This window comes from Callithrix jacchus, chromosome 1 (genome assembly GCF_049354715.1).
Source record: "Callithrix jacchus isolate 240 chromosome 1, calJac240_pri, whole genome shotgun sequence".
In the NCBI taxonomy this organism is placed as follows: domain Eukaryota; kingdom Metazoa; phylum Chordata; class Mammalia; order Primates; family Cebidae; genus Callithrix; species Callithrix jacchus.
Window position 1 is genome coordinate 18,508,207 of NC_133502.1, and position 16,305 is coordinate 18,524,511.

General features: G+C 38.7%; 1 protein-coding gene and 1 long non-coding RNA gene across 14 annotated transcripts in view; one reads left to right on the top strand and one right to left on the bottom strand.

Moving 5' to 3' along the window:
* The window catches only part of BIVM (basic, immunoglobulin-like variable motif containing), a 35,233-nt gene extending 19,011 nt beyond the window's left edge, over window positions 1-16,222 (top strand). For 10 of the 11 annotated variants that reach the window (XM_054247986.2, XM_008998586.4, XM_035293711.3 and 7 more), the window contains 7 exons: window positions 652-747; window positions 1,354-1,458; window positions 1,675-1,769; window positions 6,520-6,652; window positions 9,128-9,214; window positions 13,269-13,365; window positions 14,511-16,222. In XM_054247986.2, the coding sequence (XP_054103961.1) occupies window positions 652-747; window positions 1,354-1,458; window positions 1,675-1,769; window positions 6,520-6,652; window positions 9,128-9,214; window positions 13,269-13,365; window positions 14,511-14,804 (907 nt within the window). In that variant the 3' untranslated portion in view covers window positions 14,805-16,222. The remainder of the gene's footprint in view (window positions 1-651; window positions 748-1,353; window positions 1,459-1,674; window positions 1,770-6,519; window positions 6,653-9,127; window positions 9,215-13,268; window positions 13,366-14,510) is intronic. The other variant, XM_035293672.3, reaches the window with a different exon arrangement.
* The window catches only part of LOC103793684 (uncharacterized), a 34,290-nt gene that overhangs the window by 11,362 nt on the left and 6,623 nt on the right, over window positions 1-16,305 (bottom strand). Inside the window, exon 3 of one of the 3 annotated variants that reach the window (XR_620796.5) lies at window positions 3,175-5,602. The exons of the other annotated variants lie outside the window; for them this stretch is intronic. This is a non-coding gene — a long non-coding RNA (uncharacterized LOC103793684). Of the gene's footprint in view, window positions 1-3,174; window positions 5,603-16,305 lie in introns of those variants that run through there. 3 annotated transcript variants of the gene reach the window in all.

A 16,305-nucleotide genomic window follows, 5' to 3' on the forward strand; every position in this document is an offset into this window, starting at 1 on the left:
TTCCTTTCTTAAAACAGAATAGTCTGTCTCTTTCTCCTTCTGTTCACGTTAGCCTCAGTTTCTCTCTTGAATCATGACTGTTTGGAAAATTGTCTGGACTACTTAGTGCCACTGAATCATGCCATGGAAGGATTTTGTGTTTTACTTTTAAAATTCTCTGTGACGGGAGAAGTACTGCTTCACGGCTTCTTGCCCAAGGATTTTAGATGGACACAATGGGTAATAAATGGATGATATTTAGTTTGGGTTGAAGAATCTCTCTGAGAAGTTGATATATGGGGGTATTGCTTTGTTTCTCCTGTATTTCTTGAAGAAGCAAATAATCATGTATGCAGGTCAACCAGGATTTTACACGAAAATTTTAATAAGTGAGGTCTAGATTTATATATTATTAATTTTTTTCCCATTGGTTTGGATAACATCCACTTTAACTGGTACTTAGTCATACTTAGCTGTCTTTATTAAAGTAGTTGATTTGTTGTTATTTTACAGTTATGACATGATTAATTAGGAAAATGGAAGATTTTCACATTGATTTCGGGGATCAAAGTTTTCATTATATTAACACTCTTAATTGCCATGAGTTTTCTATTTCTAGCATGCCTATTTTGTATTCATTCAAGTGAAGAAAATGGTCTTTTTCTTTCTCAGGTACTGCATAAGCCGACCACAGTATAAGACTTCTTGTGGCATCTCCTCGTTAATTTCTTGTTGGAATTTCTTATACAGCACAATGGGAGCTGGAAAGTAAGTATGTCAATTTATCAATATCCCCAAACTCCAAGATAATTTGATGTTGCTTTTTCTATAACAGAAAATTTTTAAGAAGATATTTTTTATAAATTAGAAAAGCCCTGCTGTATTTTAGTAGAAGTCTTTTAGCTTAAAATATATACATGTATTATTTTCAATAAAATAAAAATGGGCTGGGTGCAGTGGCTCACACCTGTAATCTCAGCACTTTGGGAGGCCAAGGTGGGAGTATCACTTGAAGCCAAGGAGTTAGAGACCAGCCTGGGCAACAAAGCCAAACCCCATCTCTACAAAAAGTAAAAAAATAAAAACAACTAGCCAGGCACAATGGCATATACTTGTAGTTCTAGCCTCTAAGGAGGCTGAGGCAAGAGGATCATTTGAGCCCAGTCGTTTAACATTGCAGTGAGCTATGCTCATGCCATCGTACTCCATCTTGGACCACAGAGTGAGACCCTGTCTCTAAAAAAATTAAACAAAATAATGAAAAATGTTACTAAAATTATCTGCCAATCAGACAAGTATATTAACATTGAGATAGGTTATATTTGCGTATGACAGGAATTGAAAAATGAAAAGCAATGAATGTTTCTTTTGTAGTCTTCCACCTATTACCCAAGAAGAAGCTTTACATATTCTGGGCTTTCAACCTCCATTTGAAGATATTAGGTTTGGTCCTTTCACGGGAAATACAACACTTATGAGGTATGAAGACCCTCTTAGAGGCAATACTTTATTTCTAGTTTTGCAAAACAATAATGCTGTAGATGTGTGTTGATAGTAAACCATGTATTCAGCCGCTGGGTCTCAACTTCTTGTGGATAGGCCAACTTTGAGCTATGCCTGGATTTCTTTAGAACTGGAATAATGCCATCTTTCTTGTAGAATTGTTGCTATGAGCAAATCTTCTTGTATTTTCAGGTGGTTTAGACAAATTAATGACCACTTCCATGTAAAAGGATGCTCTTATGTTCTATATAAGCCTCATGGGAAGAACAAAACAGCGGGAGAAACTGGTAGGTATACATATAGAAGATTCACACACACACACACACACACACACACACACACACACGATTTTGAATCTATCTCAAAGACTGGCTGTTTAGATTCCTGGAATGTTATGTACACCCTCAACACAGTCTGTTACTTGCATGTCTTTTTGTCTGAGGGAGAAATCATAATAGTAATCTGCAGGGCACTTTTTAATATGCAGTTTAATGTTTTACTTCTTCTAATCTTTTCATGTAGAACCTTTGAACTTTAAGGAATATCATAAATACTACTGTAACACACTGTATTATTTGGGTCCACGATGTATGTTTGTGTGTGTGTGTGTGTGTGTGTGTGTGCCTGCGCCTGTGTGTGCACATACTAGTAAAACTCTAAGGAAACAGCATGGAGTTTTAGCAGTTTTTCTTCCTAAGAAGGAATGTAAAGATTTGAGAATATTTGATGTTAGACCTGTGTGGTAACATATAATGACAGGAGAATAGACTGTGAAAGTGACAAAGTTCTATAAAATAGTCTTGGTTATAACATAGATATTAATGGAGTTGATCTCAGGGATATTTTAGTTATGTGCTAATTAAATAATTTCTAGTATTAGCAATTTCCATTTTTTAAATTGTTATAATCTTTTGACTGTACAAAAGCAATGAATGTACAGAAAAGCAATTTGCTGTACAAATCAGAAAATTGTAATACATTGTTAAAGACAGAATTATTCTGACACTCCTTGAAAGAGTAAGGAAGACTTTATTTAAGACTTGGAAAGGAGGATTATAGTAGGGATGAGAGATCAGGCTCAACTCTGAATACAGCAAAGACAGCTGGGAGTTTATAGCCAAGGGACACAGCGAGGACCTTACAGGTGGGAAATTACTAAGAGGGGACATCAGGAATTCTTGCTAAACTGGCCTAACAGACTTCTTGCTAAAGGCAGGTCAAGGGCTGAGACATCAAGAGTTGGTAGGGGAAGGGGGCGAAGAAGTTGATTAGATATTAAGGGTTGGGCGTTCTCTATAAACTGACTTAGCAGGATTCTTGCTAAAACTGGATACAGAAGTCTGAGGTCCAGGCCTGGTTGAAAAGAGTACTCAAGGATTAATCAAGAAGAGAATTGTTGTCAATAGAAGCTGTATGGTTTGCCAAGGTAAAAGACAGCCCAAAGTAAGATATATTTCTGTTGACCTATATTGGGTATATCAAGTTGGTTACTTGGAGGCAGGCTTGGAGAATACATGTTGGTTTCTACATGTACTAGTTTTGTGACCTTGAACAAGTCACTTGCTGAGCCTTGGTGTAGACCTTTTATCTTTCTATATTTGTATAGGGTCAGTGTGAGAATAAAAGGAGACATATTTGTAATGTGCTTAGCACCCTGTGTTATAGAGTAAGAACTCGGTAAGAGCTAGCATTTATTCCTACTGACTCAATTCTATGCCTTCACATGGGGCCTGTCTATCCCTCTGGAAAACACCGCTTTAAATGCTGTGTTGCTATTTAATTATGTTTCTAGTGAGACTGTCACCACCCTACTCTCAGTAAGTGAACAGGCAATGAAAAACTACGAAAGGATATATTATCTTGTTTGGCAATTTTCTCTTCAGGTGTGTATAATTTGCTTTTTGTACTATCTATTGAATTTGAGTTTTTTTAAAAGAGGTTTTCAATCATTTTTACTATGTCGTTCTTTTAAAAAATCTGTTTGTTTTTAAAAATGGTCTCCTTACTCATATTTTCAAGCCCTTTCTTTTTTAAATATATTGAAACTTTTTTCCTCTGTATTTGGTGTAATGTATGAAATGTATATCTATCTGATTTCACCGTCTCTTGTTTCTTCTGGATCTCATTTGAGGTGTCTTCATTTGCCGTGAAAAGAAAATGCATGATTTGGCATTGTCTTTGACAGTTCTCGAATGTTTATTTCCACAATATATGCCAAACCTTTTTCTGGTCCAAAAGATTTTCATGGTCATTCTCTAGTTATTAGAAGGTATAGTAATGATTCTGTCAGTTGTGTTCATTAAAAGTTTTATAAATGTCTGCTAATGACATTTTGCACCCTGTAAACTGAATACATAGCAGTTCAGTGAAAGCAAGTGAAAGAGTAAGTGTTTGTTTAAAAACACTTTTTTTTTTGAGATGGAGTTTTGCTCTTGTTGACCAGGCTGGAGTGCAGTGGCGTGATCTCAGCTCACCTCAACCTCCACCTCTGGGTTCAAGGATGCTCCTGCCTCAGCCTCCTGAGTAGCTGGGATTATAGGCATGTGCCACCAGGTCTGGCTAATTTTGTAATTGTAGTAGAGGCAAGGTTTCTCAATGTTGGTCAGGCGGGTCTCAAACTCCTGACCTCAGGTGATCTGCCACCTCGGCCTCCCAAAGGGCTGGGATTACAGGCATGAGCCACCATGCCCCCGCCAGATTTTTTTTTTTTTTTTTTTTTGAGATAAAATTTTGCTCTTGTTGCCCAAGCTTCAGTGCAGTGGCGCGATCTTGGCTCACCACAACCTCCACTTCCAGGGTTCAAGTGATTCACCTGCCTCAGCCACCCAAGTAGCTGGGATCACAGGCATGTGCCACCATGCCTGGCTAATTTTTTGAGATGGGGTTTCTTTATGTTGGTCAAGCCCAGCCAGATCATACTGGAATACAGACTGAACTTCTGAATTTACCTACCCTCAGTAATACATTTGTGTCTTCTCATATACAGAATGACTTTCTTGGACGACTACCTTAACGTATTAAATGCCGTATTTACTGTATTGGCACTGTGGCTCACGCCTGTAATCCCAGCACTTTGGGAGGCCAAGATGAGCTGATCGCTTGACGTCAGGAGTTTAAGGCCAACCTGGCCAACATAGTGAAACCCCGTCTCTACTACAAATACAAAAATTAGCTGGGCATGGTGGTAAGTGCCTGGAATCTCAGTTACTCGGGAGGCTGAGGCATGAGGATTGTTTGAACCCGGAGGCAGAGGTTGCAGTGAGCTGAGATTGTGCAATTGCACTCCAGCCTGGGTGACAGAGCAAGACTCTGTCTCAAAAAAATAAAAAATAAAAATAAACAAATAAATGCTGTGTTTACTATCTTGTATTTCAGAGGGTGACCTTTTTCTGATTTGGGGCTGAAATGTTGGGGTGTCCCACGGTAGACTTCTCTATACCGTCGTACCCTGTGTTCCGTAAACTACATCACTGGCTGTTTCCGGAGTATGTTTCCTCTCCAGTGGTTCTGTTTTCCCATTATGCTCTTTCCTCTGTCTAGATTGTTGAAATCCTGACACTTCATTAAGTTTCATCTTGAATGCTACCCCTTCTTGACTCCTCAAACCTGATGTGCTCTTTCTCCTTTGAATTCTGTACCTTTTTTGTGGCACTATGTTATTCCACCTTCTATTAAAGTTACTTGTTCCGTCTTCCCTACTAATGCACTTGAGGGACTGTGCATCACTCCTTGGCTCTCTGCTGCAGCGAGGACCTGCTGTTCTTAGTGGTCTTCAGCTATTTCAGTGGCCAAAAAGTCGGTCATTGAAACTATGACTTGCAAGCTCTCATCTTCATCTATTTTTGGATTTCTAGTTTTAATGGGCTTTTTGTTAATAAATAATTTAGCTTCTTCCAGGAGATGCAAGTTAATGAAACCTCAGTTAATGCCTTTGAGTACTAAGTGCTGGTAAAAAGTCATTTCTTAGGATCATACATTTGAAATTGACAACTATTTTAGTTATGGCAAATATACGAAGAAGAGTGGGCATAAGAGGTTGTTGTGGTACTACCAGCCTGTCTCTGTAGAGATTATCTTGTCACTTGGCTTGTGAAGGCTACTCTGCTAGCCTCTGTAAGTTCTGTGGAAAGATTAAAGTTGTGTGTTAGTATTGTAGAAAATACTGGGTTTTTATCACATGAGATTAGGCTCGCAGACACTTTGAAAGGTGAGGGGGAACAGAATTTATTGGGTGAAAAGGAAAAAACTCAGCAAAGCAAGAAGGATTCCTGCTAACAGGCCCCCATCTCACAGATTGAATCTCAGGTTACCACACAGGGACAGGAGAGTCCAGGCTTCTCCCCTACTGCAGACAGCGGGCACTTCCTGAGGCCGAACCCCATCCTCCAGCACTCAGGCCAGTTGAAGATTCTCTGGGAAGCCCTTTTTATGTGGCTGTTTCATTAGTAGGGGAAGTTTGCATTTTAGAAACTTGTTTATTACCTCGAGTTTATTTTTATTCATGTATATCAGTAGTCTTTAAGTTGGGATGTACATACTGTATATATTAGAACCTCTGTATTACAATCTAATTTTAAAATCCAACAATTTGTATATCTTTTATAAAGAATATTGGTACAGTAGTTTATGTATATAGTTAATAAATGCATGTGCTAAAATTGGACATACTTGTTCAGAATTTTTAGTGATAGCTGTGTATAACCAGAAGAGTTGAAACCATGGCTGAATACACTCGGTATTAGGTTTCAGACAAATTTCATAGACACCTGTGTGTGTTATTAGAAGGTTTTGGTAAGCAAGGACAGATTTTAGTTCTTTAGTTTGCTAATGAGATTATCTGTGTTTAAAGGGTAAAACAGAATACATTTATTAACATTCCTTGTACCAATCAATAGCTTCTTGTTTTTTCCCCAGCAGTGTCAGTGTGTTTCAAGTAATGTCTTTTCTGTCCCTAAGCCCTTAACCAGTCCTTCATGTGAAGCATGGACATTGCTTTGTGGGCTTTCAGTTTGTTTGTTTGTTTGTTTATTTTAATAGCTTCAGGGGCCCTGTCAAAGTTAACCCGGGGATTGAAAGATGAATCGCTGGCTTATATCTATCATTGCCAAAATCATTATTTTTGTCCAATTGGCTTCGAAGCAACCCCTGTTAAAGCTAATAAAGCATTAAGGTAAGCATTGACATGTTCTAGAAAGTGCATTTTAAGAAATATTAAAAAATATTCGAAGTCTCTGAAATTGAAAGGCTTGGCGATCTGCTTTCCTGACATCAAGTTAGACTGTTCTTTAAACATTAGACTTACTCTTCTGCAGAATTGCATTTAGTTAATTATGTTGTTGAAAATTTCCATTTAGGTACTATTGTTCAGTCATTATAGGAACAAGTCATTTGAAAAGTCATTTTTTTTCCCTTAGAGACAGGGTTTCACTCTGTCACCCAGGCTGGGGTGCAGTGGTATAATCATAGCTCAGTGCAGCCTCTAACTCCTGGTCGAGCAATCCTCCTGCCTCAGCCTCCTGAGTAGCTAGGGCTACAGGCATACACCACCATGCCCAGCTCATTAAATGTTTTAATTTGTGATTTCTGTAGAGACAAGTTCTTGCTATGTTGTGCAGCCTGGTCTCAAACTCCTGACTTCAAGTGGTCCTCCTCTCTGGGCCACCCAAGGTGCTGGGATTACAGGTGTGAGCCACCATACCATTCCTGAAAAGTAATTTTTACATTTATTATGAAGTAGTTGCAAAGGATTTTACAAATTATGTCTCAGTGCCTCATCCAATGTCCCACATGAACAAAGTATGACAGAATCTAGTGTCAAGAAGATTGTCACAACTGAGTAAATTAAAAAGGATCTTCCTTTCTTAAAGTGAAGAACATGGAATCTGGTTCCCCTTTTTCCTAATTGCAAGGAAGCTCGAGATCCAATTTTTATTTCTAATGTCAGAAATTATATGACCTTCATGGTTATATTATTTTCTTTGCCTAATCCAGAGTTTCTGTTTTATTAACTATGTAGCTTGACTGGTAAACTTGGACCTTTTTGGAAGAGATTATCCCTAAGAAAGAGAAAGTGACTGAATTTTAATTTTTTTTTCCTGCTTAACCTGTTTTCCTTACGATGGGTTGAAATAATACCAGGATGGTTCTAAGCAAAGGAGAAGTATCTAGTTAAGAATTGGTGGGTGGGGTGCAGTGGCCTAATTCCAGCATTTTGGGAGGCTGAGGCAGGCAGATTGCTTGCACGCAGGAGTTCAAGACCAGCTTAGGCAACATAGTGAGACCCTGTCTCTATAAAAAATGCAAAACTTAGCCAGGTGTATTGGTGTGTACCTGTCATCCCAGCTACTTGGGTGGCTGAAGTGGGAGGATTGCTTGAGCTGAGATCACGCCACTGCACTCCAGCCTGGGTGACAGAGCAAGACCCTTTCTTTAAAAAAAAAAAAAAAAGAATTGGTGAAAACACAAGCCACGAATACTTTGAGCAAAGGGATTGGCTTGATCATGGGTTCTTTTTTTTTTGAACAAGGTCTTTCTCTGTTGCCCCGACTAGAGTGCAGTAGTGAGATCGTAGCTCACTGCAGCCTCAACCTCCTGGGCTCAGTGATCCTCCTACCTTAGCCTCCTGAGTAGCTGGGACTACAAGTACTCACCACCTCACCTGGCTAATTTTTCTATTTTTTTGTTTTAGAGATGGGTTTCAACATGTTTCCCAGGCTGGTCTTGAACTCTTGGGCTCCAGTGATCAGACCGCCTCAGTTTCCCAAAGTGCTGGGATTACAGGTGTGAGCCACCCAGTCTGGATGGGTTATCTGGGACTGGAGGCCTTGTGGCCTTGGAGTCCCACTCAAAGGCCCCTCGGGGTTAGGGAAGAGGGATTCTGGGACAGGTTGGCATGACCTGGGAGAACCAGGAAGCTGGAAGTTGTGTTTTGTGAATGAGGAGCAAGCTGGAACTCTCTTGCTCTCTTCAAATGCTGAAATGCTTTACTTGTCTCTCTGGAAGTGGAATTTCTTATATATGAGGTATATTGTGTATTTCTTTTATGATTTCATCCTGCAGCTTCGCCTTATTTCAGACATTTATCAAGTGTAAATCATGATTTTAAACCAACTTTGTACCTTTTAAAAGAGAGTTCCTCACTTCTGCCTGTACCTAAGAATCGTGTGATTTTGTTTTTTTTTTTAAAAAAAACTATACAAATCCCCAGGCTCTACTCTAGGCCTATTTGATTTAGAATGCCCAGGGATGGGATTAGGACATCAGTGTGTTTAAAGACTCCATTGCATTAGGGTTTTATTTTTAGGATGCCTTTTGAGATGTCTTGAATTCTTAGTGAAAGGAGAAGAGTAGTGGAAATATGCTGGTAGCATTCCAGGACTTTTTTTTTCCTCCTGTAATCTTAGAGGTGGTAAAACACTTTACAGCCTAGATTTTGCATAGAGGATTAAGGCTGAAATTTAATTTGTGAGTTCTCTTTAATGGCTTGTTGAAATTTGCCCCTACCTAAGCTCTAATGTCTGTTCTTGCCGAATGAATGCTGTGTTTGAATACACTTTAGTATACCTTTTATTAATATATAGTTGAAGCAATAGACTCACGGGAGTGAGTACCTGTGAAACTTACTCTGAATGTATTTTATATTTAGCAGGGGGCCTCTCTCACCACAAGAAGTGGAATATTGGATCTTAATTGGAGAATCAAGTAGAAAACACCCTGCCATTCACTGTAAAAAGTATGTTAATTTCCCTTGATTTTCTTTAAATGGGGTAACATTTAGATGCAGTGAAATGCACAGATCTTAGTTGTGTATAATTAGTTGGGTAAATGAATGCACTTGTATAAGCAGCACCTAGATAGGATGTGGTGCACAGTCATTGCCATGGAAAATACCCTCACTCTTTCCTCCTATCAATCCCCATAGAAAGCCCCTCTTCTGATTTCTGTCTCTACAGATTTACATTGCCTATTCTTGAATTCAGTGTAAACAGAATCATGCAATATTATTTTTGTGTCAATATCTTAAGTAACACTTTTGAGATTCTTCCATTGTGTCATGTGTATCAGGAGTTTATTACTTTTTTATTGCTGAGTAGTATTCGGCTGCATAAGCATGCTGCAATTTGTTTTCCATTTTCCTGTTGATGGGCATTTGGATTGCTTTGAGTTTTGGTCTCTTGTGAATGAAGCTGTTAGGAACATTCATGTACAAACCTTGAAAAAATTACATAACAATTTTATTAAAATATAATTAATATACCATAAAGTTCACTGCATCCATCATGTGCAGTGGCTCATGCCTGTAATCCCAACACTTTGGGACACTGAGGTGTGTGGATCGCTTGAGCTCAGGAGTTCTAGACCAACCTGGGCAATATAATGAGACCGTGTCTATAAAGCAAAAATTGAAAAATGAGGCAGGAGTATTGCTTGAGCCTAGGAGATTGAAGCTACAATAAGCTGCGATCGTGCCTCTGCACTCCCACCTAGGTGACAGAACAAGACCCTGTCTCAAAAAAAGGGAAAAAAAATGTACAATTCCATAGATTATGTATAGTTATAGGGTTGTGCACCAATCACCACTATCTAATTGGAGAATATTTTCATCACTCTGGAAAGAAACCCCATACTCATTAGCAGTCACTCCGAATTCCCTGAGCCCCTGGCAACCACTGATCTGCTTTCTGCCTCTAGGGATTCGCCTGTTCTTTTTTGTTTGTTTTTTTTTGAGACAGAGTCTCTTTCTGTTGCCCAGGCTGGAGTGCAGTGGTGTGATGTCAGCTCACTGAACCTTTGCATCCCAGGTTCAAGTGATTCTCCTGCCTCAGCCTCCTGAGTAGCTGGGATTACAGGCACACACCACCATGCCCAGCTAATTTTGTATATTTTGTAAAGATGGGGTTTTGCTATGTTGGCCGGGCTGATCTCATACTACTGACCTCAATGATCTGCCTGCCTCAGCCTCCCAGAGTGCTGGGATTAAAGGCATGCACCTGGCTGGGATTTGCCTATTCTTGACATTTCGTATAAATGGTGTCATACAGTATTTAGCATGTACCTGGCTTTTTTCACTTAATACAGTGTTTTCAGTGTCATCCATGTTTTAGTATGGATTAGAACTTCATTCCTTTATATGGCCAAATCATTTCCTTTGTATGGATATGTCACCTTTTGTTGTACAAGTCTTGTAGAAGACATATGTTTTGTTCTGGGAGATACCTAGGACTAGAATTGTCAATTTATAGTATAGATGTATAGTTAAGAAACTGTGGGGAAGTTCTCCAAAGTGCTTGTAAAATTGAACAGAAGTTCTGATTCTAATTAATTAATTTAAATTAAATATATTTTATCAGTTTTGTTCTTTTATGTGTTTGGTGCCTCTTTAAGAAATTTTTGCCTACCCCATGACCTCAAAGATGGTGTCCTGTTTTTTTCTAGAAGTTTTAAAGATTTTATGTTTAGATTTTTGATCCATTTCTATTATTTTGGAACAGGGTCTCTCTCTATCACCCAGGCTAGAGTACAGTGGTGTGATCATGGCTCACTAAAGCCTCGACCTCCTGGGCTCAAGTGATCCTCCCACCTCAGCCTCCTGAGTAGCTGAGACCACAGATGTGTTCCACCATGCCCTACTAATTTTAGAAGTTTTCATAGAGACAGAGTCTTGCTGTGTTGCCCAGGCTGGTCTCAAACTCCTGGGCTCAAATGAACCCATCTCCTTGGCCTCCCAAAGGGCAGGGATTACAGATGTTCGCCATGCCTGCCTTAACTACTTTTTGTGTGTGGTATGTGGTAAAGCTCAACTTTGATTTTGCCCCCTGTGTTTACCTAGTTATTCCAGCACTATTTGTTTACAAAGATTTTCCTTTCATGATTTCTTTGGTCCCGTTGCTGAAAACTAACTGGCCATATATGTGTGGGCTGTTTCTGGACTCTGTCCCACTAATCTGTTTGCCTGTCCTTTAACCAATGCCACACACTCAATGGTTATAGTTTATACTAAATCCTGCAATTAGATAGCATGAATCCTCTGAATTTTTCTTAGATTGTTTTGGCTCTTCTAGGACCTTGGTTTTTCCATAAATATTTTAGAATTTGTCTTTTGGCTAAAAAGCTTGTTGAGATTTTGATTAGGATAGAATCTACAGAATTCATAATTTAGGTTGGGTGTGGTGGCTCATGCCAGTAATCCTAGCACTTAGGTGGGAGGATCAGTTCAGCCCAGGATTTTGACACCAGCCTTGGCAACCTGGCAAAACCCTGTCTCTACTAAAACTATAAAAATTAGCCAGGCATGGTGGCATGTACCTGTAGTCTTAGCTACTTGGGAGGCTGAGGTGAGAGGATCAATTGAGCTTGGGAGGTTAAGGTTGCTGTGAGCTGAGATTGCACCACTGCACTCCTCCCTGAGTGACAAGATGAGACCCTGTCTTGTAAATAAATAAATAATTGATCCACAGTTTAGTTTTGGGAGAATTGACATTATAACAACATGGACCATACCTTTACTTAGAGATTTAATTTCTCTCAGCATTTTAAAAAAATTTTCAGCATGGAGTTTTATGTCTTTTGTTAAACACTGTTTTTCAGTGTGTTCTTTTACATTACTGGTGGGAATGTAAATTAGCACAATCACTACGGCAAACATTATGGAGATTCCTTAAATAACTAAAAGTAGATCTACCATTTGATCCAGCAATCCCACTACTGAGTATCTGCCCAAAGGAAAAGAAATCATATGAAAAAGACACAGGCAGACACATGATGATAGTGGCACAATTTGCAATTGCAAAGATGTGGAATCAACCTAAGTGCCCATCAGCCAATGAGTGGATAAATAAAATATGATATTTATATACCAGGGAGTACTACTCAGCCATAAAAAAGGAATGAACTGATGTCTTTTGCAACAACTTGGATTGTGTTGGAGGCCATTATTCTGAGCGAAGTAACTCAGGAATGGAAAACCAAATATCATATGTTCTCACTTTAGGTGGGAGCTAAGCTATGAGGAGGCAAAGGCATAAGAATGATATAATAACTTCGGGGATTCTGGGGGGAAGTCTGGGATGGGGTGAGGGCTAAAATACTGCATATTGGGTACAGTGTACGCTGCACTAAAATCTCAGAAGTCACCACCAAAGAACTTATTCATGTATCCAAAACCCACCTATAACACAAAAACAATTGAAATAAAACTTAAAAAAGACATTACAATAACATTTTTCCTCTGTGTGTTATACTTTTTGATACTATTGTAAATAGATTTTAAAAAAATTTCATTTCCTCATTATTTGCAGATTGAATACAAAAATACAATTGATGTTGCTGTATAGACCTTGAATCTTACATCTTTAGCAAATCCTATTAGTTCTAGTAGTTGTTTTGTAATTCCCTTGAATTTTCTGCACAATTGTGTTGTCTGCTAAAGAAGACACATTAACTTTACATTCTTTTAAAAGTGGACTTGACTGTGATGGAAAAGTAGATAGAGATATAGCATGTTGTTGCTTTAGCCTACAGGATGCCATCTAACATGTTGGTATTTATTTATTCTATAGGAAGAGTAACCAATCGTATACTGAGAACCTTGGCAATGGTTGGATAAACAGAATTGTCATAAAACAAGAAGTTATTACAGTTTAGTAAATGAAATGATGCTGAGATAAGAGAATTACTGCCAGTTACTGCTGTGATAATATTGCAGCAATTTGCTGGTGAAAAATTCCATTTCAGTGATACTTTGGACCTAACGAAAACTGTGCTTTATCCTTTCTTCTTAACTATAGATGGGCAGATATTGTTACTGATCTAAACACTCAAAATCCAGAATACCTGGATATCCGGCACTTAGAGAGGGGACTGCAGTATCGAAAAACAAAGAAGGTAAGAAGAACACCATTGTGTTTGAAGGCATTTCCCAGCTGACCAAAATGCAGTGTTTTACTTAGCACCCTTCAGGTTGTAAATAACAGAAAACTATATTTGATGGAGGACTGAAAATTATTTTAAGGACACAGGGCTGTCTTTAAAACCCAAGGGCCAGGAGTATAACCTGGCGCCATAAAAGAATGGTAACAGGTATTGGAATGATAGCAGGGGCCAAGTATCTGGTAGTCGGTTTCACTCTTCTGGGGGCTATATGTTGTTCTTACCTCTCCTTTTGTTTGATTACTTTCTTCTTAAGATCATTATCTTTCAATTTATGTCTCTTTTTTAGATGAACAGTCTGGACGGAGACTAATCTGTCTTGGGTTCAGTTCCATAGTCTTGGCCCAGCTTGGGCCAGGTTAACTGTGGCCTTGTGGCAGAGTCATGTGTATAAACAAGGCTTTGGGGGAGGCTCTCAGGAAATGATACATCATTGATAACAGTCTTTTTTTTTTTTGAGACAGAGTTTCGCTCTTATTACCCAGGCTGGGGTGCAATGGCGCAATCTCGGCTCACCACAACCTCCACCTCCTGGGTTCAGGCAATTTTCCTGCCTCAGCCTCCTGAGTAGCTGGGATTACAGGCACTTGCCACCATGCCCAGCTAAGTTTTTGTATTTTTAGTCGAGACAGGGTTTCACCATGTTGACCAGGATGGTCTGGATCTCTTGACCTCGTGATCCACCTGCCTCGGCCTCCCAAAGTGCTGGGATTACCGGTGTGAGCCACCGTGCCTGGCCCGATACAGCCTTACTCATATGACCTTATGAAGAATAGGAGAGAGAGGAAGAGGAATGATCTTGGTGTTTGAATTAAGCAGATGGGGTAGTTTTCTGGTATGTGTTGGGAGTGAGTAGTAGAGAGGCAGGTGGAGGAAGGTGTTTTGGCTCCTGTGGGCATCATTATATTTTGTATTATTATATTTTATAAAGGCAGCTGTCAGAAAAGGTGCAGGATAATGTGTTCTGATGATGCCTGGAAGGAAAGTACCATTTTGAGGCAGGGGAAGTTAAAAAAGAAACAAGAGAGTTCATAGGGACCTATAAATTTGTATAATTAATTTCCCTTTATTTTCTTGACCCAACTTTTTTTTCTTCTCAGGTTGGAGGAAATTTGCATTGCATCATAGCATTCCAGAGACTTAATTGGCAAAGATTTGGCATTTGGAACTTTCCATTTGGAACCATTAGACAAGAATCACAACCTCCAACACATGCCCAGGGAATTGCCAAATCTGAGAGTGAAGACAATATTTCCAAGAAGCAGCATGGGCGTCTGGGTCGGTCTTTCAGTGCTAGTTTCCAGCAGGACTCAGCCTGGAAAAAGATGTCTAGTATCCATGAGAGAAGGAACAGTGGTTACCAGGGCTACAGTGATTACGATGGGAATGATTGACTATGCTTGTACTGAACAACTGGCATTATATATGAATATATATAATGAGATATATCCAGGACTGTATGAAGACAGTAGAAGATTTTAGTAAGTCTACATTAAATAGGAGCAGATCTTGTGGTATAAAAAATAACCTTGTAGTTCTCCAGACACTAGGCTTGTATATGGTTATGATGGGTAATTTAAGATATATAAGCAGATAAGCACAGATTATTGTCCTTTTAAGTTAAACGCATATAAATAATCTGAACAGAAAATTTCACAGAATAAAACTGCTGTCTAAATAAGTCAAACACAAGTTCACTTAATAGCATCAGGATGTGAAATGCTTAAGCATGAAGTGACTTTTTTATGACTTGATCCCTAGACATTTGTTACAGACAGTTTCATTCCTAAGATTGAGATGTAAAGTATCATCTGCCCTTAAAAAGAATTGGGGCTATCAATTTCTAGTTTTCACTCATGGTTAAAGTGCATTTAAAATTATTTCATGAGTCTAGTAGTTCTTTGATTTACAGCAGGATCTTGCTTGCCTCATTTGTTTCCTGGTTACGTTCCCAGGAGTCTAAGAGGTAAGAGAGAAAAGACTCAAGAAACTGATCCTTCTATTGGTGCAAATGGGTGACAGTGCATTGAATCAGATATATTTGGCTTTCTTGATGCGGTTTGTTATAATCAAATATTGACAAGAACCTTAGGTCTCGAAAGACTTTTGTAAGTGTAGATGACATTTGTCTTAGGGATAAAGTAAAAGAACAATTGGCACCTTGAGTTTCTGTATCCAAGGTTATCTGTGAAATGGGAGCTCCTGATATTTGATTGCTCTCTCAATATGGAGACATATGTTGCTAACAGTACTGAAGGTGTATAGGGAATTCCCAATCACTCAGAGGACAACTATCCATAATCCAGACTCCAAGCTGTTTCCTTTTATAAATCATATAGACAATTAGCTGTTTGAAGTATTAAATATTTCAGAAGTGTGAATTTCATATATTTGAGCTCCTGTAGCTGCTGTCAGTTTTTCTTCTGCTGCCAACCTGTGACTCACAAACGACTAGGATCTCTTGTTCTTTAATTTTAGGGTCTTGTTCCAGGACTCAAATCAGTAACTTGGTGATTACAAGGTGCTGAATATGTTGGTAACCATATCACAATACACCTCAAGGAAAAGGTTCAGATTTTTATTTTTAAAATATTTCATTTTTTTTCTTGAATTTTATATCCATTTGTTCACTCATACATGCCTAGCCTACAGAAGGGGATATATATTATGAAATGGTCATTTTTTTTCTGAAGAGAATATTTTGCTTGAAATGCAAAGGACTGAAAGAGATTTCTAGGTTGTTGATTTTGTTACTTCATACTGGAACTTTTAAAAAGTTTTCATCAAATAAAGTTTTGTTTTCTACTTTTAATTATATGAATCTTTTAAAACCTTTGTTTTAGGTAGAAAGTACCCTATGTACTTGAAGTACATGATAATTTGTCAATTCTGCTC